Below are 22,750 nucleotides of genomic sequence, written 5' to 3'. Positions count from 1 at the left end.
TATGCTCATCATCTTCAATTCTTGGCCTCTTACCATTTAACTTCTCAAGATCCTTGTCATGATCAACATCAAGGACTCTACCACTTCGAAGCTCAACAACCTTGATGGCCTTCACATGCTCTCTTGGATTTGTCTCGGTTGTGGAGGGTAATCCTTCTTGAGCTCTCATTTGGAGATTAATAGCAAGTTGGGAGATTTGAGTCTCCAAATGATGAAGGGTAGCGGCAGTGTTCTTGTCTTTTTGCTTAGTTTCCGTGTCCATCCTATCAAACCTCTCAAGATTTCCCTTATCCGAACTCTTTTGGGAGGATGTTGAGACCGATTACCGTAGTTGTTCCCATAATTGTGATGAAAGTTCCCATGCTATTGTGGAGGCCTATTCCCACCTTAAAAACGTGGATCTGATTGTTGAGAGACTTGAGAATTGCCTTTCCCCTAATTGCTCTTCCACCTAAAGTTAGGATGGTTTCTCCATCCGGAGCTATAGTTATTCGAATAGGGGTCATTATCTTGGTGTTGCCCACCAACATAATTCACTTGCTCACTCCAAGCTTGCCCCGTGGAAAAACATTCTACACTACTATGGTTGTAATCCCACAATGCTCACAACCCACTTGCACATATGCCACAAGAGTATTTCTCGGAACTACTTGTTTCTTAAGGGCATCCAATTGACTTTGGAGAGAAGCATTCTTAGCTTTCATGGCTTCAAACTCTTGTACTTGGTCAAGTGTCATCACCGACTTTTAGGCCGATGGTCTTCTTCTTTCCGAGGACCAACTACTACTAATCATAGCCAACTTCTCAATCAACTCATTCGCTTCTTCATATGTCTTTTGCATTAAAGAACACCACCCACCCCCCCCCCCCCCCCCCCCCCCGATGCCGAATCGATGGTAGCCCTTGTGGTCTCACTCAAGCCATCATAAAATATTTGCACCATGTGTCTCTTTTTAGGCGATGGTGAGGGACATGTCTTTGGAGATCCTTTAACCTCTTCCAAGCTTCATAGAGCGATTCCCGATCGTATTAGTAGAAGTCAATAATATCCTTTGTCAATTTGGCATTCCTACCCATCAGAATGTATTTCTTGAGGAAAGAATGGGCGAGATCCCTCTAATTATGAATTAAAGCGTTGGGTAGGAAGTGAAGCCACAAGCTCGCTTTGTCTCTTAAAGAGAAAGGGAACATTCTAAGCTTTATTTGGTCGGCGGTGACATTGTGAAGCTTGAATGTGTCTAGGACTCCCAAGAACTTCGCGATGTAGGCGTTTGGATCCTCACTTTGCAACCCGTAGAAAGGGCATTGATTCTCTAGGATTTAGATCGTGCTCGGCTCTATCTCGAATGTGGCCGCTTGAACCGGTTGAGTAAAACATCCATACGTGGCATTATTGCCCTTGTTACTCTTGTCGGTTCCCATCATCAAATGGAGGAGGAGGAGGTCGGTGTTGTTGTCTCCCTCCATCAACTTGAGGATGGTACCTCTCTTCCTCATAGTCATCTTCCACATTTTCCCTGATTGCGGGTCTACGATATTCTGTCTCACACCCCTTTCGTAGCCCCCGAGGTTGTCTTGGAATGGTTCGAGTGAGAGATTGGCCCGACATGTATTGTGCATACACTAGAGTCGATTTCCTACACAAGCGAAAACAAACAAACCACGCGTAAACCACGAAAATAGAAAATAGAACAATAGTAAAACAAAAATAAAAGCTAGTTCGACCAAGATTCAAAGTACTCTCAATTTTCTTAATGCAACACTATCCCCGGTAACGGCACCAAAAAATTATTGGTCCTTTACCGTAAGTATACGGTAGAGCAACTAGTAATACTCGATAAGTCGAGGTCGATCCCACGAAGAGTGATTAAAGCAATGATGAGAATGAACTTAGGTGTTATTCATTTCGTTTAGCACAAAGATGGTATTTGATTGGTTTCCAAAAAGTAAAACAACTATTGAACTTGAAATTAAAGGACTAATTAGACAACGATTAACTAAACACGGATTAAAACAAGAATTAAAAGGTGCCTAGAGGTTGCTAATCATGCCAAAGCGAATCCTAGGTAATAGGGTCGGGTATATGAATATTGAATCGGGTCAAGCTATTCAAAGGTATCAAATCCACTTTCTCGAGCCGGAAATTGAGAGAACTGATACTTGATTAATATACCGAAATCTATATCATTCTTGCGCAATTAGATGTCAATGAAACTAATCAAGCCGATTAAATCGCGAACTTCAACAACCACTTAATCCCCAAATCACGATAGTGCATCTAGGTCTCAAGCTTATGCTTAACTAGGTCCGTTCCATTAGATAACTCTCGTTATACTAATTAAATATGAATGAAAGATTAAGAGCACTTAATCTAGGCATTAGGTTCAAATTAACACAACAAAAATCTAATCCAAAAAGCCCAATCTAATCACCTATTCATCATACATGACAATCATAGCCAACCATAGTTAACCTAACATTAACAACTAACCAATAATCAATAAACAAAATACAAGTGAGAGTAATTACCTTAAGCAAAAAGGGAAGCAATATTATAAACAAGATAATGAAGATTCAAAACTGAAAGCTTGCATTGATGGAGATAAAACCCAAATTACAAAATCTGGAAATTAAATAAAGAACACCAAGAACAATGTTGATTCTATTCTTAATGTAGAGAGAAAAGGGAATTACAACTACACTAAAAATTGATGTCTCCTACATTAATGAGACATCCCCTAAAAAATAGAAATAAAGTTGTTTATATAGTACTCCGAAAAAAGGAATAAAAGACAACTATTACAAGAGTGTTTGGCTAAATAAGGAAGTGTGCCTAAGTCTTGAGCCTTGAAAATTTGAAAGCTGAGAATTTATTTTTCATTGGTCCAGATCGTGACCCTTACTTAAAATAAGGGTCCAGATTGTGACATGCCTTGTTGAGAAAGGCTCAGTACATTTCTGATGCTAGGTCACGATCGTGACCTTCCCCTGGCTTAGGGTCACGATCATGACCTTTCCCTGGCTTAGGGTCACGATCGTGACCTTCTTTAAATAGGCAGTCCACTGCTTTCTTGCTCCAAGACTTTGCTGCAACGGTTCTTTGACAATTTATTTGCTTTCTTTGGTTAAATAAGCTAAAAAACACTCCAATATCCTGAAAAACTCAAGCACAAAATAAGGTACATAAACTCCTATATAGGGATAGATTATATATAACAGGAAGGCCCCAAATTGTAAACTCAAGCACACAATAAGGTACATAAACTCCTATATAGGGGTAGAATATCCTAAAAATCCTCCAGCGTTGGCAGAACGATAAGGGGTAGAGTAGACCCCAAATTGTAGAACAAGGTGGTCCATAATATATTATAACAGGAAGGCCTCGATAATCTAATCGATATAATAACCGCTCATCGGGATACGCCCATAGTAGTACAAGTACAAATCAACATACCACATGGTAGGACCCTTAGCATTCGACAACATTCCCAGCATCTCGAAGATGTAGTCATCCCAAAAAAGGTAGTTTAGAACACCGCTATCAAAGGGCACAAGCTGCATACCAAACTGTAACCCGGTGATGAGCAAGAAAACCAATGGAGTGACTGTCATCTCCCCTACCGATAAGGGAAATGTGTGGGTGGTGTCCATCCATCGCTTTATCAAAGCATGTGACGAGAGACCTTCGCACTTTGTAGCCCTAGTAAACAAAGAATGGACAAAGCGGCCAAAACCAGTATTATATATTTGCCTCTAAATCGGAAGAGGCAAAGACTCAAACCATAGCCGAGCCGGGTGAAAGTTATCTGACTTACGGAATGTGTCTCTATCCAAAAAATTTAAGAACACCAAGTTTGTTAATACTGGTAAAAGAATAGCATAAAACTAGACCCATAGATTGATTTTTTGACAAAACATCACACTGTCCAAGAGGATCGGTGCCATGCTGATGTCGCCAATTCAACTGGCGGCGGCGCCAGTTCTTTATGGCGCGGTGCCACATCAATCTTGCGTCGATTCTAGTGCAGGTTGTCCCTCTGGACGGTCGTTTTTCAATCCTCGGACATTTGTTCGAGCAATTTCGAGCGGTATTTTAAATGTTCAACCAATGCATTTACCTAAGAGAAAATTTTGGAAATCCTTACCTCATATCAAAATTCGGTGCAAATATAATGCTCAAAGAAAAACAAAAGAAGGACATCATGGCCCATATCGAGAGACAAAGTATCCTGCATAACATGCTTATTAAGATCGGAACACGACTCTTTGAACATTCATTGTTGCGGCATAATGAAGATTTTTGCAAAATTGAGAAAAACAAATGTAAGAAAGAGAAAGTGAAAGTAGAGAGTGAATAAGGAATTCACATTTTCAAGATATGTATGGCACCAAGCCTATAAAAGATAAAACGGCCCAAAGACATAATTTTCGCCTAAAAAGAATATAACACCAGACATATTACAGATGTTTAGATCACCAAACATCAGATTCTTAAACACTAGACTTCATATTCTCAAACACTATACAGATTTCAGATTCTCATATCACTAGACAAATTTCAAATTCTCAAACACCCGACAGATGATAAAATTCTCAAACATCAAACAAATCATCAGATTCTAAAACACTAGACAAATCATCATATTGCAGACTCTAGATCAGATTTTCCGATCTCCAAACAGGTATCAATAGAAGACCAGGCGATTATTCCTAGAGGACAAGATTGATATCAAAACAGCCAATGGTATAAAGACACCAAAATATCTTGTAGAGTTCGACATAGAAAGTAGCATAACAGCGGTCTAACCCTACATGTAAGACTCTTGAGAGGAGAATTTAATTGTCAAGAAGACGTCACAGATCTTGTCTACGATAGTTCGAATAAACTTTAAACATTTCTAATAATTTTGTAATAATTACAAAATCCAGACATCCATGCAATAGGATGGCCCTTGGGACAATTAAGGGGATGTTGTCCCCTCTACAAACCAGGAGGCACCAAACATGATAATTACCAAACATTCATGCTATAGGATAGCCCTTGCGAAGGCCGAGGGGATATTGTCCCCTCTATAAAACTAAGAGACACCAGACAGGATAATTACCATGGGTTCAAGCCATTGGACCAATCTCAAGACAGTTGAGGGTTTACAACTCCATTCGACGGGGAAAACAACGGGAAATTCGGATCAAACAAATGATCTTCAGGCCAGTTGCGAAGTATTACTCTCGAATAGATGCAAACTGGACAAAAAGTAGGGGACATGAAATCAGAATCGTGCACCTTATCCAATAATGCTCAGGTTAGGGCATTAACAAACCACCGGCAAGCGAGTAACTCCAATGGTGGACAATATCCATTTGATTGGAGCGAGGTTTGGGGTCAGCTCGCCTAGGATTATGGCTGTCTTTGGATCTAGAAAAGTTTTGATATAAATGGAGTCGCCACCTAGCTAAGCTAGGAAATGCTTTTTCTACCGAATGGGTAGATTTCTCTCGCTTATGGGTCATACCACCTTCCATCAGACCAAAAGATCGGGTTCATAGACACTACCAAAGCTCTTGTACTTGACTAGTATGTGAGACATGTAGTATGTACTACAAACAATCATCTAATCCCGGTGGTTCCTATCATGTAGAAGAAAGAGGTGGGTCTTAGTGATTTTAACCCTATAGACTCGGAGTGTTTAGCACTCGTCTATCGTCTGGTAGTCTATGTGATTGGAATCTGGACTCAGTCAAAAGACGGAAGCTTTTTGTCTTGTCGATGCGGATCCAGTGGTTCAAACTAGGGTCTTTTGGAATATTCTGGTCTTTAGCGGGCTTGAGATTCAGCGCCCGATTAGCATGGCAGATTACAAAACAGGGCTTTTAAGCCTGAAACATATTGGGTCTAGCCTATATCAACATGTATTCATATCCAAAAGCTAATTACAAAGTCGTGGACTAAAACGGGTCTCAGTTCCGAGTTCAAACAAACCCGGAAACACAAAAGGAAGGTTTGGATTGAGTTGGGGAGATCTAGAGCGTCTGGAACTGAAAAACATCGGCGACATGATGGAGCCACTAAGAGTGGCGGTGGCGGCACTATGGAGTGGCGGCATTTCCACCATAATCATCTTGCGGGAGTTCCTCATTTTGGTTCGGGTTTCATGCAAAAACAACACAAAACGAGCAGAAAACAGAGAAAAATATATTGGAATATTCTGGGATTAAAACACAATGTTAAAAAATAATTGAAACACCCTATATACATGTTTCTAAACTATTTTCATGGAAAAACAACTAAGAACATGACAAACATGGCAATTTAAGCTCTAATAATGTATTCTAAGCATCAAATTTCAATAGCATTAATGCATAATTATTAGAACTGATGAAAACATCCTATTAACATGATCCTAAATCAATTTCATGGCAATCATGTCAAAAGATTAAAATCATAGCAAGTATGGCAAAAACACATATTTTGGCAGTTTATGGGAAAACAACTTAAACATGCAATCTAACACTTGAAATCTAGCGATTCTAAACTGATCATGGCAAAAGTGATGGAAACAAAAATTGGGTCCTTAAAAGAACCATTTTGAGTTCTTAGCTCGTTTTTTAGTGATATGGATGTAAAATACGACGAAGGATCGATGTGCAACTGTGCGTTCTTGACTGATTAAAGCGTTTCTAGCTTGTTTGAACGAGTGGTGTGTGGAGGGGGGTTCAACCAACAGTACATATAGCTAGGGTTTATGTGCTTTTTCTAGTGAGACCGGTTCGACCTTTAGCTAGGTTGTGCTAATGTTCTATTTATAGAGATTAGATTAAGATTTACGGAGTTAGAATTGAGTTAAATGTCTACAAGTGAGTGAATGGATAACTTAGAAGTCTAATTAGGATTAGGAGTGTGAAAGTGAGTGTTTATATTAGGTTGAATGTCTATCCTAGATAATTACAATTTAAATTCGTATTAAATAGTATATGGCATGCACAAAGGGGTTAAAATGATGTTCAGGTGCCCGGACGTGTTAAAAAGGGCTTTTGGAATGCTACGGGTTTGGGTATGGTCAATTTTAACCTGTCAAACTTGCAAATTAGCCTATAAAATTCTAAAATATTGTAATTAGTCCAATTTCTTAAACTTAGATCACAATATCTATGGATTTTTATAGACTATTTGTGGATAATTAAGTTTCAATCCTTCAAATTTGCAATTGCGCACTGATCTAGTCCGCTTGAATTCAAACAGGCGGATCACAAGCTCTCCATCCAAACAAATTTTTCTAAAAATCATCATTGAATGCTTAAATCCCTTATCACTTTTCACCTGTTCGAAAAATAGGTGCCTATAATCCTTATTGCTTGTAGAACGTTGAGTCTTGTTCTTTGACAAGAATTGACCTACTTTGTAAAAACCCGTCAAAGAGAGGGAAAACTATAGACACCTCTTTTCCAAACGTATAGAAAAATGATAAGGGATTGAAGCGTCCTATGATGATTTTTAGAGACACTCGTCTAATGGCTTAAACCCTGATAATTATCTTGTCTAGTGCTTCTTAGGTTTGTAAAGGGGATAGTATCCCCTTGGTCGTCCCAAGGGCCATCCAATAGCATGGATGCCTGGTAATTATTTTGTCTGGTGCCTCCTAGGTTTGTAGAAGGGACAACATCCCTTGTCTGTCCCAAGGGCCATCCTATTGCGTGGATGCCTGGATTCCGTAATTATTACACAATTATTGAAAATATCAGAAGTTTATTTGAACTGTTGCAGATAAAATCTGTGACGCCTTCTTGACAATAAAATTCTCCTCTGTCTTGAGTATTGCATGTAGGATTAGACTTCTATTATACTGCTTTTTGTGTCGCACTTTTCAAGTTCTGGATATTTTGGTGTCTTTATACCATTGGCTATTTGAAGTCAATTTTGTCTTCTAGGGATAATCATTTGGTCCATTGTTAATAGCTTTCTGCAGATCTGAGAATCTGATTTGGAGTTTGGAATCTGATGATTTGTTTGGTGTTTGAGAATTTGATGATCTGTCTAGTTTTTGAGAATTTGATAATCTGTTTGGTGTTTGAGAATCTGATGATCTATCTAGTGTCTGAGAATTTGAAATTTGTCTAGCGATATGACAATTTGAAACTTGTCCGGTGTTGGAGAATATTAAGTCTAGTGTTTGAAAATTTGAAGTCTGATGATCCGAAAATCTGAAATATGTCTGGGATTATGTTCTCTTTCGGGTGAAAGTTATATTTTTGGGCAGTTTTGTCATTATTTTTCTTTGTCAGAGGGGAGCTTTTTTATACAAATTATCATAATTGTAGATTAATTCGACTGACTTTCTTAAAGATGACCAATTTGAATTTTTTTGCCTAATTAAGGAGGAATTGATCCTTTATTCATATTTGTATTACATAAATTTGTTCTTCTTTTTTCACTATGCGGGTGCTCAATAAACAATAGCATAATAAAATAGCAAAGTTAGAGAGTAAGTTTAGCTCTCTCCAACTCACTCGCTATCTCATATTTTATCATAAATTTTTAATGTTAAAATATTTTAACTATATTTTTTTAAAAAACATAATATTATTTTTTCAACACAAAAAATTAATAAATAAATAATTAAATAATTTAATATTGTAAAAATAAAAAAATTAAATGGAAAGTTTATTGAAATAAAATTAAAAATATTACTTTTTATTTTTAAAATGCTCTCTATTTTATCAAATATACTCTATATTATGATATGCTGTAATGAATTCTTTTTTGATTTCATTAAAAATAAGTTATTTAAAATTTTATGTCAAGTTGAAGGGTTAAATTGATTCTGTGTTCGAAAAATTGTCAAATGCCAACTTTGTTAAAGATAGTATTTTTATCACAAAAATAAAGTATAAAAGATTTTATTCCCTTTACCATAAAGCAAAAAATAGAACTGTAGTAGTGTACTACTAATACAAGTACTGCAACGACCTATATCCTTCATGGTAGTACAAATGAGTACTACTACCAAATTAACAAATAGTAATGTTTTATTACGCCTACAATTCAGAGTGGCCAATCTAAAATTAAATTTTATCCAAAATAAATATGTTAAAAACTGAATTTATGGTTGAAAATTTGAAATGGATGGACTATTAATAGTCTTTTCAAAATATTTAATATATTTAAATTATCTAACGGTGATATATTTTTTTTATAAAAATTATATTTGTTACAAATTCAAAAACATTAATAGCGGTTGATAATATTTATTTACCATTAATTAAGTTTTTTTTATTACAACTGAAAAGGAAGAATTTAAGTGTATAACGTATTTGAAAGGACTCAATTGTAAGATCTATGAAGAGTTGTGCCCGCTCCTTTAAAACTAAAGTTCATTGGCACCAATATGTAAGTTGCTAAGAGAAATATCAATTAATACAAACAAACAGAGTAGTTAATTCAATTATAAAATTAAAAAATTGAAATAAAAAAAATGAAAATGACAATTAACTATAAATATTGGCAAGTGAGCGTTGGCCCAGTTGGCAACGTTTGTTCGACCTTCTCTTGGACAGCCAGTGGGCTGATTAAAAAATGAATACTAACACTAACACCTAACATCTAACATAGTGTAATTCTATTTTCGAAAAATTATAAATATTCGATTATGTGGCTTATGATGGTTTCTGACATGTCTTAATGTTCGCCTGGAAATATTCCGGACTCGAATCTTTGAATTTATAATCGGGATCGGTTTGAGGTTTGATACTTTAACGAACCTATGCAGATATTCACAGGGCTTGTTTGGTTAAAAACACTTAACCACGTGATCTAAAAGATAATAATCTGGGAGTCACGGACTCAGGCGAGATTAATACCGAAAACTACTCCTAAATTAAAACAATCCGGAGATTGCGGGATAAAAAGCACTGGGCTTGGTTTTTGATTGATTGATTTGTTGATACAAAAATAATAAAGCTCTGAGCTATTTATAGCTCCTCATACTTAAGACTCCTAATTCAACTAGGACTAAGACTCTGAAAGATAAAATACTCCTATTGAGCTACAAACTCCTAATAAAATAGAAAAGCAGTATTTAAAAGACTTTTTGTTTGGGCCTGACCCCTTCGTAAGCCCACTTGAAACTTCTGACTCAGCACCCTTTTGGGCCGGTGTAAACAATGCCCCCAACAAGCCTGAAATGTTTATCTTTTGGGCTTGTTCTCCCTTCTCAGCGCTTCCAAGCCCACTACTGAGGCCCAAGTCATTCGAAACAACTTAAAGGGGTGCGCATCTATTGACCTTTCGGTACCCCCTTTAAGCCACGTCATCTCCAGCTGTTCTCCATGATGCCACGTTTTGGCCCCACGACCTTTCGGCTCCCTCTGATTTTGTCATTTAACAAAAAATACCATTTCATTTCATCACTCACCTACTCTCTCTACATTTATCAAGCTTTCTCTCTCCTCAGCAATCTCGAGTAATTCACCAAGTCTCTTCTGGTAAGTTTTCGCCCTAGCTTCTTCTGTCTTTGATTCGCCTCTTTTAACCGTTCGCCTAACTGAGGGCTCTCTTTTTCTTCAGTTATCATGGCTGCTCCTAATGATGCTATCGCCGCTCAAGTGACCGATAAGATGAACGAAATTCACGCTGCTGCTCCAAATACCGATCTTCAGGTAATAGTAAAAACCAACGACAACAAAGAATGTGTCGGTCCAATCATTGTCTCGCCCAGTCATCTCTGCGACATAGCAACTCCATTTCATGAAGAAGTCCCACCACGCTTTTCATTACCTCATCAGTCCTCCGTTTGGGTCAACACAATGTTCAGAAACTGGCCGACCGAACACAAAGGGTACCAAGATTGGGTAAATAGACTGAAACCCCATTTCGGCCAATTATGGAAGGACGTCGGCATCTATGACATGATTAGTCTCTGCAAGGCGAGCAGGCCTATCGCCAAACACTACATCATGGGCTCCTCACTTTTCTGGTCTACTGCCGTCCACTGCTTCTGCTTCAAATTCGGCATGATGACAATTACTCTGCTTGATATGGCGGTCATGCTAAATATCCCCATCACTGGCGAACGCGTTTCGCCCAACCTGGACGCCGAAGTCCCCCAGTTCAAACTAACGAAGGCTCAGAGAAGCTATGGTCCCTTCGTCAAGCTTTTTATGGGCGAAGAACATTACAAGCCGGATACCCGAGAACACATCGCCTTCTTGGCATTCTTCATAGCAAAATTCGTCCTTTGCACCTCTTCCTTCAGAGTTACCACAGATTGTTTCACCTTAGCTTCCGCCCTTGCTGAGGGCCGAAAATGCAATCTTGGAGAATTCATGCTCGCCCATCTATACAGGAGTTTGAATGAAATCGCCCCTCATGGAGACAAACGGATCTTTCAATGCCCAAGTGGTCCATTATGGGTGTTACAACTATGTCTGGCTCTTTATTTCCCAGAACTCTTTGAAGTTGGTCCACAGATAAAAGCCGAACTATGCGGTTACCAATTGATCGCTGCCGGTACTCGCCTCCCCCATGTACTAGACGTACTGGAAGTTTTCACCAACTCAGTCAGAACTGCCGAATTGTTCTGCCCCATTCTGTCTCTTCAATATCCCCCTACTTGGTTGTATCTCCCTTGGGATAGCGCCGATTCTGAAGAAGCAATGGCCGATCCTCGTGTAAAACTCGGCGGTCAAAACTGGGGTAGCGCCTTAAAATCACGAAACTTAATCGCCGGGCTGGAATACAACCGCAGTAGCATTGAAGCATACTGCCCAAATTATGTCGCCCATCAATTCGGCTATAGTCAAGGGATTCCCTGTCCTTTATTGATCTCCGTCAATAATCGCGGGACCTATAAACCTTCTTTAGAAAATTACCCAGACCTCCAATTTATCTGCCGCCTAAACCGAGCCTATCTTCCCCCCATTTCCGAAATCTCTCGCCCTTCTTTATCAATGATTCGGACCCTTGAGTATGAAAGCTGGTGGGCTTCAGTCGTAGAGTCTTATTTCGACCTCTCCCCCAAAGAAATCCTCAGTCTTCATAATTTTTCATTGCCTCCTTTATCACGAAACCCTACTCATGCCGATCTATTTCTTTTGCAGGCACCAAAACGTCCGAAATATGAAGGTAATCTCTTTCATCTTTTCGAAATAGCTAGATTCGAACGTTTCTATAAGTTCAAATATGACCCTTTAGATCGCCCTGGTATGAACCTTAGGATGCAAAAACATAGACGAATGGCTAGGGCAAAATATGATGAAAAAATGAAGAAAGTATGGGAAGAACATTACGAACAAAAATACTCTTATGAATTTTATCTTGCTCATATTCGCCCTAAATTTAAATATAAGAGCCCACCAGTACCCAAAGTTAATATGTCCACCGTTGATCAAATAAAACTTCCCAAGAAAAAATTAAAAAAGCGAAAACCTGAAATAACAAGTGAAGGCGTAACATATACCGGCATCAGATGCCCTTCTGATGTCGAGGCGATAGCCGAACTTGTCCGAATTGGCTATAATAGGATACCAGGTAACTTGCTTATTTTTTTCATTTATTCTTATTAAATTCGCCCTCTAATTTTGTTGCTTTTCTCAGTTGGCGTTCCTAAGTGGGGTAAGGGAGATGTATTCGACACCGACGGCGAGGAGCGTTCTGAACCTAAGAGGGCGAAACAAAAACGTCCTGCCAAAAGACCCTCCAAGAAGGAGCCTAAAACGAAGAGGGCGAAACAAGACATATCGGGGTCCCGGATGTTCGACCCTGCACCTGTTGAAGCCCCACTTACCAGACCTTCAAGCGCGCAATCTTCTTCTCGGGGTGATACTGAAACGGCCGAGGAGCTTACTGGAGACGAGGGCCGAACCGTGGAGCCGGTGGTTTCTCAGAAGTCCAATTCCACGGTGACACCTACCGTGTCCCAGATGCTGGCGTTTTCGCCCATGCCGACGCTGCTGTCTCCATTGAGCTCGTCTCTTGCCAATCTGCCGGCGAAGCTCGCTTCCAAGACTAAGGTACCTCATATTTGCTTCCCTTTGCTTCAATAGTAAAGTTATCAGCTGATCTTTTATTGTGGTCAAACCTGGCAGATCCCTGATGACACCGCTGGCTGCGACGACGTTGCGGCGAAGGCTGCTGCTTTTCTGGATTCTGACAGCGATATGGATGATTCGCCCGTCCAAGAGACTGAAGTGCCAAGAGAAGCCAAAGGCTCTGAGAGCTGGGGCGATCATTTAGATGCTGTTTCTACTTTGAAGTCCCAAGGCGTCTCCCTCTTTAAGTCGCCTAAAGATGTTGAACGCCTACAAAAATCGGCGACTGCTTTGGCCGACGCTCCTCCAGAAGTCTTAAGTGAGAAGGCCCGTAGTGCTATGGTCAAGCTGTCAGCCTCGCTCCCCGCTTTCAAGGCCATATATGACGAGTCAACGGCGATACAATCCGAGCATGACAAACTCTTCGCCCAAGAGAATGCTGTCAAGGAGAAACTGGATGGGCTAAAGTTAAATGTAAAATCGGCTGTGTCGACTCTCACGTCTCGCCGGAATCATGCCAAAGAGCTCCAGGAGAAGATCGCTGCGATGAAGTCTGAGTTGGAGGCGGAAGAACAATCCATCGGCGATCTTGAAGTGGCGATGGACAAGGACTTGCTTGAGGGTATCACTGTCAAGAAAGATCGAAACGCCCTGAAGCAGAGCCTTGCGAAGATGAAGTCAAAGGTGGCAGACGCTCGCTCCCAATTCAGCACTCTCCGTAGTGAGATGGGCGATATGTTTAGTCATTTTTAGCACTTTTAAGTTCAGAACAATTTTTACAATTTTGTATGTTAATTCTGAATATTAAAACCCTTGGGTCGGCCTGGGGCCGTATATGGTTTGATAACATTTTTTTTGCAATTTTAATGCTTATTCGGCCATCGAGCCGAAAGTTTCATTTTCACATTTGCGCCTTGTTTGATTATTATTATATTATCGGCTCATAGTTAATCCGATACGAAATAATATTATTAAGCTAAAAAATAATTACAAGGTGTTGAGAAAAACGGAGAGCCCGTTGAAAAAACTCAACTGATGTGAAACGCCGAAAATAGCAAATGGTATTACCAACTGATCGGCGTTTTCCTATATTCGCCGCATATTCTGTAAACTGATATCTCAGGGTGCTCGGCGGGAAATTACAAACAGCACTACTCTTCGTCGGCTCCAAATAATCGACGGTCTACGCCCTCCCAACAGCTCGGGACGTACTTTTTCAGGAACTGACCGTTGATCGCCCTATCGTGTTCTTCCCCATCAATATCTGCCAACAAGTAAGCACCGCCTGTTAACTTGTTGACCACGATAAAGGGGCCTTCCCAGTTCGGGCTCCATTTGCCAAGCCGAGTGTCTTTGTGGCCGATAGGCAAGACTGCTTTCCATACTATGTCGCCCACGGAAAAAGCTTTCCGTTTTACCCGTTTGTTGTAAGCTCTCTCGACCCTTCTTTTCTGGGCTTCTAAGTGGTCTAACGCCGTCAAACGTTCTTCGTCAAGGTCCAGAGAATCTATCACCATCTTGTCAAAGTAATCTTCTCTGGACAATTCGCTTTGGTATCTGCGGCGAGTAGACATGACGGTCAGCTCCATTGGCAACATCGCATCGTAACCATAGACCAGCCTAAAAGGCGAGGTCCCAGTAGCCGACTTCTGACTGGTTCTATTCGCCCAAACAGCTTCTGATAAAAACACATGCCATTGCCTTGGGTTTTCTTCAATCATCTTTTGAACTATGAGCTTGATGGCTTTGTTCGTGGCTTCGGCCTGTCCATTGGCCTGGGCGTAGTACGGTGTTGAGTGTAACATCTTTATCTTCATTTGGGAAGCCCACCAACTTATATCGCCTCCTGTGAACATCGTCCCTTGATCTGTGGTTATGGACTCGGGCAAGCCGTGTCGGTGGACGATGTATTCTTTGAAGAACTTGATCACCGCTTCTTGTGTCGGCGACTTCAAAGGTTTAGCCTCGACCCAATTGGTGAAGTAACAAGTGGCGATAATCACAAAAGTATGACCGTCAGACGAGCCGGGGTATACTTTCCCTATCAGGTCGACCGCCCATCCTCTGAATGGCCAAGGCTTGATGATGGAGTGCAGGTCTTCGGCCGGGACGTGTTGTATTGGGCCGAATTTCTGACAGGCTTCGCAACCTTTGGCATATCTTATGCAGTCTTGTTCCATTTTCGGCCAATAAAAGCCGTATTTATGGATGAGCCATCTCATTCTGGGACCCGCCTGGTGGGCGCCTGCTATCCCTTCGTGTACCTCGGCCATAGCAAGCATCGCCTCTTTCGGACCGATGCATCTGAAGAGTAGCCCTTCAAAGCCCTTCTTATATAGTTCGCCGGCTAAGACCACGTAATTAAGGGCTAGAGTCCTCAACCTCCTATTTGTGGCGTCTGGTTTTTCGAACCACTTCAGGAGCTCGTCCCTCCAATCTTGGGTGACGTCCAGCTGGTAAACCGAGAACTGTCTTTCGTCGATCGTGATGCCCCCGGTGTGGAGGTTCGGTGTTTCCCTCTCTATGACATCGAATTCTCGGTTTACCTTGTAACCGCTACCGTGCTGAGCTAGGTCGTTTGCAACGCCGTTATCGGCCCTCTCCGTGTATTCTATTCTCGTGTCTTGGAATCCTTCGATCAGGTGTTTCGCCTTGTTGCAATACCTCACCAATAGCTCGGACTCGCATTTAAATTCTCCCGTCACTTGTTTAATGACTAGCAAAGAATCTCCTTTTACACTGATCGCCCGTGCCCCTAGCTCGGCCAAAATCTCAAAACCGAATATGAGGGCCTCATATTCTGCTTGATTGTTGGTGCATTCGAACTGGAGTCTGAATGATAGCTGGTAGGATCCCCCCAAGGGTGTGACGATGTGTACTCCCGCGCCTGCCCCCTGGCTTGTCCTGGATCCGTCGAACCACATTTCCCACACGGCGATGTCGAAGGACGTGATGTCTACTTGACCAGGTGTCTCTTCCTTGAGGGTAATACCAGGGTGATCGGCCAAGAAGTCTGCCAATACTTGTCCTTTTACTGCTCTTTGAGGAACGTACACCAATGTGAATTCGGACATTGCAATCGCCCATTTTCCAATCCGATTCCTCAGGTATGGCTTTGATAAGATATACTTAATGATGTCGGTCTGGGATAATACATACACTACAACCGGCAACATATAGTATCGCAGCTTGCAGCATGTGAAGTACAGGCATAGACACATTTTTTCTATGTCGGTATAGCGAATCTCTGTGTTCGTCAATCCTCGGCTTAAGTAGTAGACTGCTCTCTCGACCCCATCGTCCTCTTGGGCGAGCATACATCCTAGGGATTCGTGTGCAGCCGATAGGTATAGCAACAACGGCTTATTCGGCTTTGGAGGGGTCATTACCGGAGGTTTCGCCAAGTATCCTTTCAAATCGTCAAACACCCTCTGTTGCTCGTCCGTCCATATCCACTCATCGGTCTCTCTTCCCCTCAGCAAAACACTCCAGCTGCGAAGTCGTCCTGCTGTGTTTGCTATGAATCTTCTTAAAAAATTGATTTGACCGATGAGCCTCTGGAGCTGCTTCTTGGTTTTGGGTGGTTCAGCATTGATAATCGCCTTGGCTTTGTTCTTATCTATTTCTACTCCCCGCTGGTGAACCAAGAAACCCAAGAAGTTTCCAGCCGAAACGCCGAACGCGCATTTCAGAGGGTTCATTTTTAACCCATTACGTCGTATACGCTTGAAACCTTTCCGGAGATCGGCCAAATGAACTTCACTGGTGTTTGATTTGATTACGACGTCGTCGATATAGACCTCAAGGCATTCAAGGCCTCTGAACATCTTGTTCATCGCCCTCTGATATGTTGCCCCTGCGTTTTTCAAGCCAAAGGGCATCACGACCCACTCGTACGCCCCGATCGGCCCGGGGCATCTAAAAGCCGTTTTGGAGATGTCCTCTTTGCTGATTGGAACTTGGTTGTACCCGGAGTGAGCGTCGAGGAAACTGAGTATTGTGTGTCCGGCTGCCCTGTCAATCAGCATATCGGCCACGGGCATTGGGTATTCGTCCTTGGGCGTGGCCAGGTTTAGGTTCCGAAAATCAACGCATACCCGTAGCTTCCCGTTTTTCTTCATTACTGGTACGATGTTAGAGAGCCATTCGGTGTATTGGGCTTCCCGAATAAACTTGGCATCTTCCAGCCGCTTAATCTCATCTTGTATGAGAGTATCCACTTCCCTGGACATTCGCCGGGGAGGTTGCCGAAATGGCCGAAATCCGCTCTTTAATGGAAGCTTATGTTCGGCGATATCAGGGTCAAGGCCCGGCATTTCTTCGTACGACCAGGCAAAACAATCGCGGAACTCAATGAGTAAGTCGATCAGTTGTTCTCTGAATCCTTCGTCCAGTCCTGCGTTGATGTATATGGGTTTGGGCGATTCATCTGTCCCCAGATTGATTTCGAGGAGATCGTCCTGTACTTGGGCGGGATCATCTTCTAACTTCCCGGTTGCCAATCGTATGTCCCCGATCCGCAGCGATCCTGTTGGGTCCTGCTCCTGGTCCTCATAGATGCATTCGGCCGAATCAATATCATACAGCGAGGTTAACTGTCTAATCTTCTCCCTCAATTCTTTATGGCGTGCTATCATTTTGAATCTTTGAGGATGGTGGATCGGCCTTTGCCCCCGAGGGTCACTGATACCGGCCGATCCGAGTTAACAAGCAAGCGAGGAACGCTCGTTTCCCCTTTCGAACTAAGGGATTGTATGTTGCGCACCTCTTCATCGTACAAACGTGCTTCGAGCACGTTATGGTCCTCGCCGAAGGGGTTGGGGTCACCCTGCACAACTTCGGCCTCGCCGTCATCTCGCCAGATGAAGAGCATCTGATGCATAGTTAAGGGTATACACATGTTGGAGTGTATCCAATCGCGGCCGAGCAAAATGTTGTAGTTGCTCCGGGCGTTGACCACGAAAAACCCTTCTTCGGTTTCTACTCGCCCTACCTTGATTCTGAGGGTGATGTACCCCTCGGCCGGCGTCTCGCCCCCTGCGAAGTCAGTCATGTAAACGTCGGTTGGGTCAAGCTGATCCCGAGTTATGCCCAATTTCTTGAGCATTTTCGCCGGTAGTATGTTGACACCAGCCCCGTTGTCGATGAGGACTCTGTTAATTGACACCCCGTTTAGATCGGCCTTGATGTATAGCGGCCGAATATGCCTGGTCATCCTTGTTGGAGGTTTACTGAGGGATACTACCGCGGTATCATCGGCGCTATCTCCTTCTGGTACGATTACATCGCCTTCCAACGTTGCCTTCTGCCCTGGTTTACTTCTGTACGAGTTGGGAAGCGTAACCACTTTCACTCCGTATTCGTCCCTTACCACCGGGACCCAGGCTTTCAACATGCCTTTCTTGTGTGAAACGACGACCTCGCGGTCTCTGGGCAATCTTGCTTTAAGCTGGCCATCGTGGTGCGATACCAGTACGTCCTTGTAGGACGATCGGCCGTTGGAATTTTCATCATCATCCTTGTGAACTACTGCCGCAGCAGATACATCGGCCGCTTGTTTTTCGATCTTCGGCATCCATACCTTCCTTACCTTGGCATTTTGCCTATCAGGTGATTTGGTATCCGCGTCGGCCTGGTTCCTTGCCCCCAGTCTCTCGGTTATTGGCCTACTCCCGTGCTGCTCCCTGGGAGCCGAATCTGCCCCGTGATTCGCCCGCGACTCTTGTCGCAGCCTTTGCATTCGCCTCTTCTGGGTTTTCGTCATACGAGGGGTCTCCTCCGTTGGCCGAAATATCCTCTTGAATACATTAGTGGCAGGCCTCCGTTGTGGCTCATGCCTCTGCCACTGTTCTGTGGGCGATTTTGGTTTAAAGGTCTTGGGATGCTTCCTCGTGTTATCGCTTCCCTTGACTTTAAAACACGTACTGCATGATGGGCACGTCATATCTGCAGTAGGCGAGTTATATCGCTTCCTCTTCTGTTGTTGAGGTTGCCTTTTTTCTCCTCGCCACTTAGAACCATCGGTCTCTACTTTCGGCTTGGGTCTTCTTGGATTCCACTTGCTCCGTATCTGCCCTTGCTCCAGGTAGCTATCAAAGTGAGGCCGAACTGTGTTAATAGACACGTATTTGGCATCGGCCTCTTTCTTTGTTGGGAACAAAAGTTTCCCTTCGTTAATCGCCTTCTGAACCACGTTTCTGAAGTTTACGCAGTTGTTCGTGCTGTGCCTCCAGGAATTATGGTACTTGCAATAATCCTTACCGACTAGCTCTTCCGACGGTGGAATCGTATGTCCTTCGCTTAGGGCAATCTGCCCATCCTTCAACAGGGCATCGAATATGTCGTCGGCCTTAGTCAAGTCGAATGAATACTCTTTTTGTACCACCGCGGTCTTATTCCTTTTAACAAAGCCAGGCTTTCGCAAGGCCGAACATTCCAGGGGTTTCGTTCCCAAAAATTCGGCCATGTTGACTTCATCCTCGGAACCACTATCCTCGCTATCGGACACCAAGGCCACGTCAAGCTGGTCTTTGTAATAGGTCCCTTTAGATGCGCCTCTCCTCTGTTCTTTTTCCTGGAGGAGTCTTTCGTAGCTCGTCACCCTGTTCGTTAGCTCGAACAAGTCACGAAACCTGTGGCCCTCGAAGTGTTACCTCATGGCGAAACTCATCCCTCTTACCACCATAGGTACGCAATCGGCCTCTGACATTTTGGTGGAGCACCTAGTCCTGAGATTTCTAAATCGGCCGATATACTTTTCTGCCGACTCACTCGGTAGCTGTGAGATTCGGGCGAGGTCAGCTAGGGTGACATCAGGTGGTGCTCTGTAAAACTCTTCATGGAAGAGGATCTCGAGATCCTTCCATGTGTCCACCGAATTGGGCGACAATCTAGAGTACCACGTGAACGCCATTTTCGTCAAAGAGCTGGCGAAAAGCCGGAGCTTCCAGAAATCGTGAGCGGCTGCTTCGCCGCATTGGGCTGAAAACCGGGCGACATGTTCAACCGTCGATTGGCCCTTCTCCTCGCCCGAAAACAAGCTGAACTCTGGCACTTTATACCCCCTTGGGAAAGGATATAACTTGTCGATCCAGTCTGGATACGGTTTCATATACGATGGGCGAGGCATAGGTCGAAGGTCCACCCCGAGCCTTTCTAGCATGTCCACGAGTTGCCCTTGATTGTATATACTTGGATCGCCCCCCTCGGAGTACGATCGTTCGCCCGTATTGGGCTCCTGGGTGTTGGCTCCAGTAGCTTCCCCTTGTGGTCTAGCCTCGCCTTGTGGGTTGGACGAGCTTGCTCCCGGATGATCGGCCCTTCCTGAGAACTCGGCCTCGTTCCTTGTTAAGAGCTTAACGGAACCATATGTATACCCCATCTTGTTGGGTTGTTGTTAGGCCGAACCACCTGGTTGACCAAAACGGCTCGGTGTTTGGTTCTGTTCGGCCCTTCTGTACCCTTGATCGGCCGCGGATTGCCCAGAGAATAATCGCCCTAGGTTCTCCATTGCCTTGTTGAGGCCATCTAAGTTCCCTTGGATCTGCCTCTGGACCGACGTTTGGTCGGCCATGATGTTCCTCATTACCTCGGACATCTGATGCATAGCACCGTCGAACATTTGCTTGTTCTCTTGCGCTATTTCGCCCCTCATGGCCGAGAAGTCGGCCTGTGATAAAGAAGGGCGAGAGGAAGGAAGCTGGCGTGAGTAGTCTATCATGTCATCGGTCGCGTCGTCGACCTTGTCCTTAGGTAGGCTCCCCTCGGCATCCGTTGTATTCGGCGCCTTGCTTGATTGGTTCACCTGTTTGTCCTTGGCCATGGTTTCTGCTCTATCCGAATCTGATTCGTCTACTATGTCACCTTCCTTCCGTTGTTGTCGGCGTATAGACCGAGCGTGCCTGGAATCGTCTTTAAAGTCCGTTTTTGTGCTAACCATAAACTGTTCCCCAGTGGAGTCGCCAAAAGATGTTCGCCTGGAAATATTCCGGACTCGAATCTTTGAATTTATAATCGGGATCGGTTTGAGGTTTGATACTTTAACGAACCTATGCAGATATTCACAGGGCTTGTTTGGTTAAAAACACTTAACCACGTGATCTAAAAGATAATAATCTGGGAGTCACGGACTCAGGCGAGATTAATACCGAAAACTACTCCTAAATTAAAACAATCCGGAGATTGCGGGATAAAAAGCACTGGGCTTGGTTTTTGATTGATTGATTTGTTGATACAAAAATAATAAAGCTCTGAGCTATTTATAGCTCCTCATACTTAAGACTCCTAATTCAACTAGGACTAAGACTCTGAAAGATAAAATACTCCTATTGAGCTACAAACTCCTAATAAAATAGAAAAGCAGTATTTAAAAGACTTTTTGTTTGGGCCTGACCCCTTCGTAAGCCCACTTGAAACTTCTGACTCAGCACCCTTTTGGGCCGGTGTAAACACTTAACTATAAGACTATATTTTTAAATTTTCTACAATCAAACTAATCCTTACTTGAGGAGATTAGGTCTTTTATTAGAGGCAGATTCTGACCTTAAATTTTAAACGGCTGCATACATGAGTACCGGTCAATCCGTGATTTTAGTTAAGAGAGGAGAGCGTCTTACCAACTCACATACACCTTAAAGTTAAAATATTTAATAATTGAAAGTGAAAGACAACAAGAAATTGTTTACTCAATCTTCTTTGCTCTGACGAGCGTGAGTCCATGATCCAAACTACAAAAATTTTACTAGAAATAAAATGTATTAAGTTACGATAAATTTCACGGGTAAAAACACATAAACTAAAAAAATATATTATCATTAGATATAAATAGATAAAAGGGTATTTGTCAAATAATCATAAATTTTAGAGTATTTTATAATTTGAACATGAAATTTCAACTATGATAATTTTGAACATGAACTCTAAATATTTAGACTTCGAAATATGAAGCAACTTTTTAATAAAAAGTTCTGATGTAAACGGCATAATAATGATACATTTCAGCAACAACATGAATATTTTTCATCAGAAAATTATTTGAAATTTCAAATTGTCAAAAATTGATAATTTGTGTTTTAAATTGTCAAGGCAAAACTTATATGGACGTCTATGTATTCTTCGGCGTTTAGTCAATAAATTATTTGTAATAAATTTTATTTTACTTAATCCCAGTACAATTATTCATTCGATAATTCAGTTTCTTAATGAATAAAATTTTCTGTGTGTACTCACTTGCTAATAAACTTGAAAACACAATAAATTTATAATTTGATATTCAATTAACTGGAAAGAAGTATAAATGTGTTCTGGTGCAAGCAATTTATGCGAAATTATGTGTTTATTTTTGTAAATCAACTTTATTAAGTTATACATAAAATATTGGATAGTTAATATACCATGTAATAACTATGAATAAAGCCCCATTTATGTTCTAACTTTAAAATGTTATATGAATATATATCTGAAAAGAAATCTAAAATTAAAAACTACTGATGATAAATAAATAATCAAATTTAAAAAAAATTGTCAATTCTTATCAAAATAAGCAACTCATTACTGGAAAAAATATAATATCTGATAACAAGATATATGGAACATCCTCAAAATAAGGTCAAATACATAGTTGAACCTTAATAACCGAACATAACATATCAACCGATCATACTATGCAAACGGGACAGACCATAAAATAACCGAGCAAGACGTATCAACCGATCACACCACGTCTAAA

At 42.0% G+C, this 22,750-nt stretch overlaps 1 protein-coding gene and 1 non-coding gene across 2 annotated transcripts; one reads left to right on the top strand and one right to left on the bottom strand.

The window, feature by feature from the left end:
- The first annotated feature begins 955 nt into the window (after positions 1-955).
- LOC126662421 (small nucleolar RNA R71) lies at positions 956-1,062 on the top strand. Its single transcript, XR_007635796.1, has one exon. It is a non-coding gene; the product is annotated as a small nucleolar RNA R71 (small nucleolar RNA).
- Positions 1,063-14,174: 13,112 nt separating this feature from the next.
- On the bottom strand, positions 14,175-17,660 carry LOC126661877 (uncharacterized). The gene is made up of 2 exons (XM_050355758.1): positions 16,732-17,660; positions 14,175-16,515 (listed from the first exon to the last, which is right to left on the bottom strand). Exons 1-2 carry the CDS (start codon positions 17,658-17,660, stop codon positions 14,175-14,177), a joined length of 3,270 nt encoding a protein of 1,089 aa, XP_050211715.1.
- Positions 17,661-22,750: the final 5,090 nt, after the last annotated feature.

This window comes from Mercurialis annua, linkage group LG8 (assembly GCF_937616625.2).
Source record: "Mercurialis annua linkage group LG8, ddMerAnnu1.2, whole genome shotgun sequence".
NCBI lineage: Eukaryota > Viridiplantae > Streptophyta > Magnoliopsida > Malpighiales > Euphorbiaceae > Mercurialis > Mercurialis annua.
The sequence above is the reverse complement of the archived record's forward strand: the minus strand, read 5'-3'. Positions and strand labels throughout refer to the sequence as shown.

Bases quoted from the DNA above. Each gene is read 5' to 3' on its own strand.
- LOC126661877 (XM_050355758.1), bottom strand. From the start codon at position 17,660: ATGATAGCACGCCATAAAGAATTGAGGGAGAAGATTAGACAGTTAACC. The intron at 16,516-16,731 runs GTTAAAAATGAA...ACGACTTCGCAG, and splicing joins AAGCGTATACGACGTAATGG to CTGGAGTGTTTTGCTGAGGG.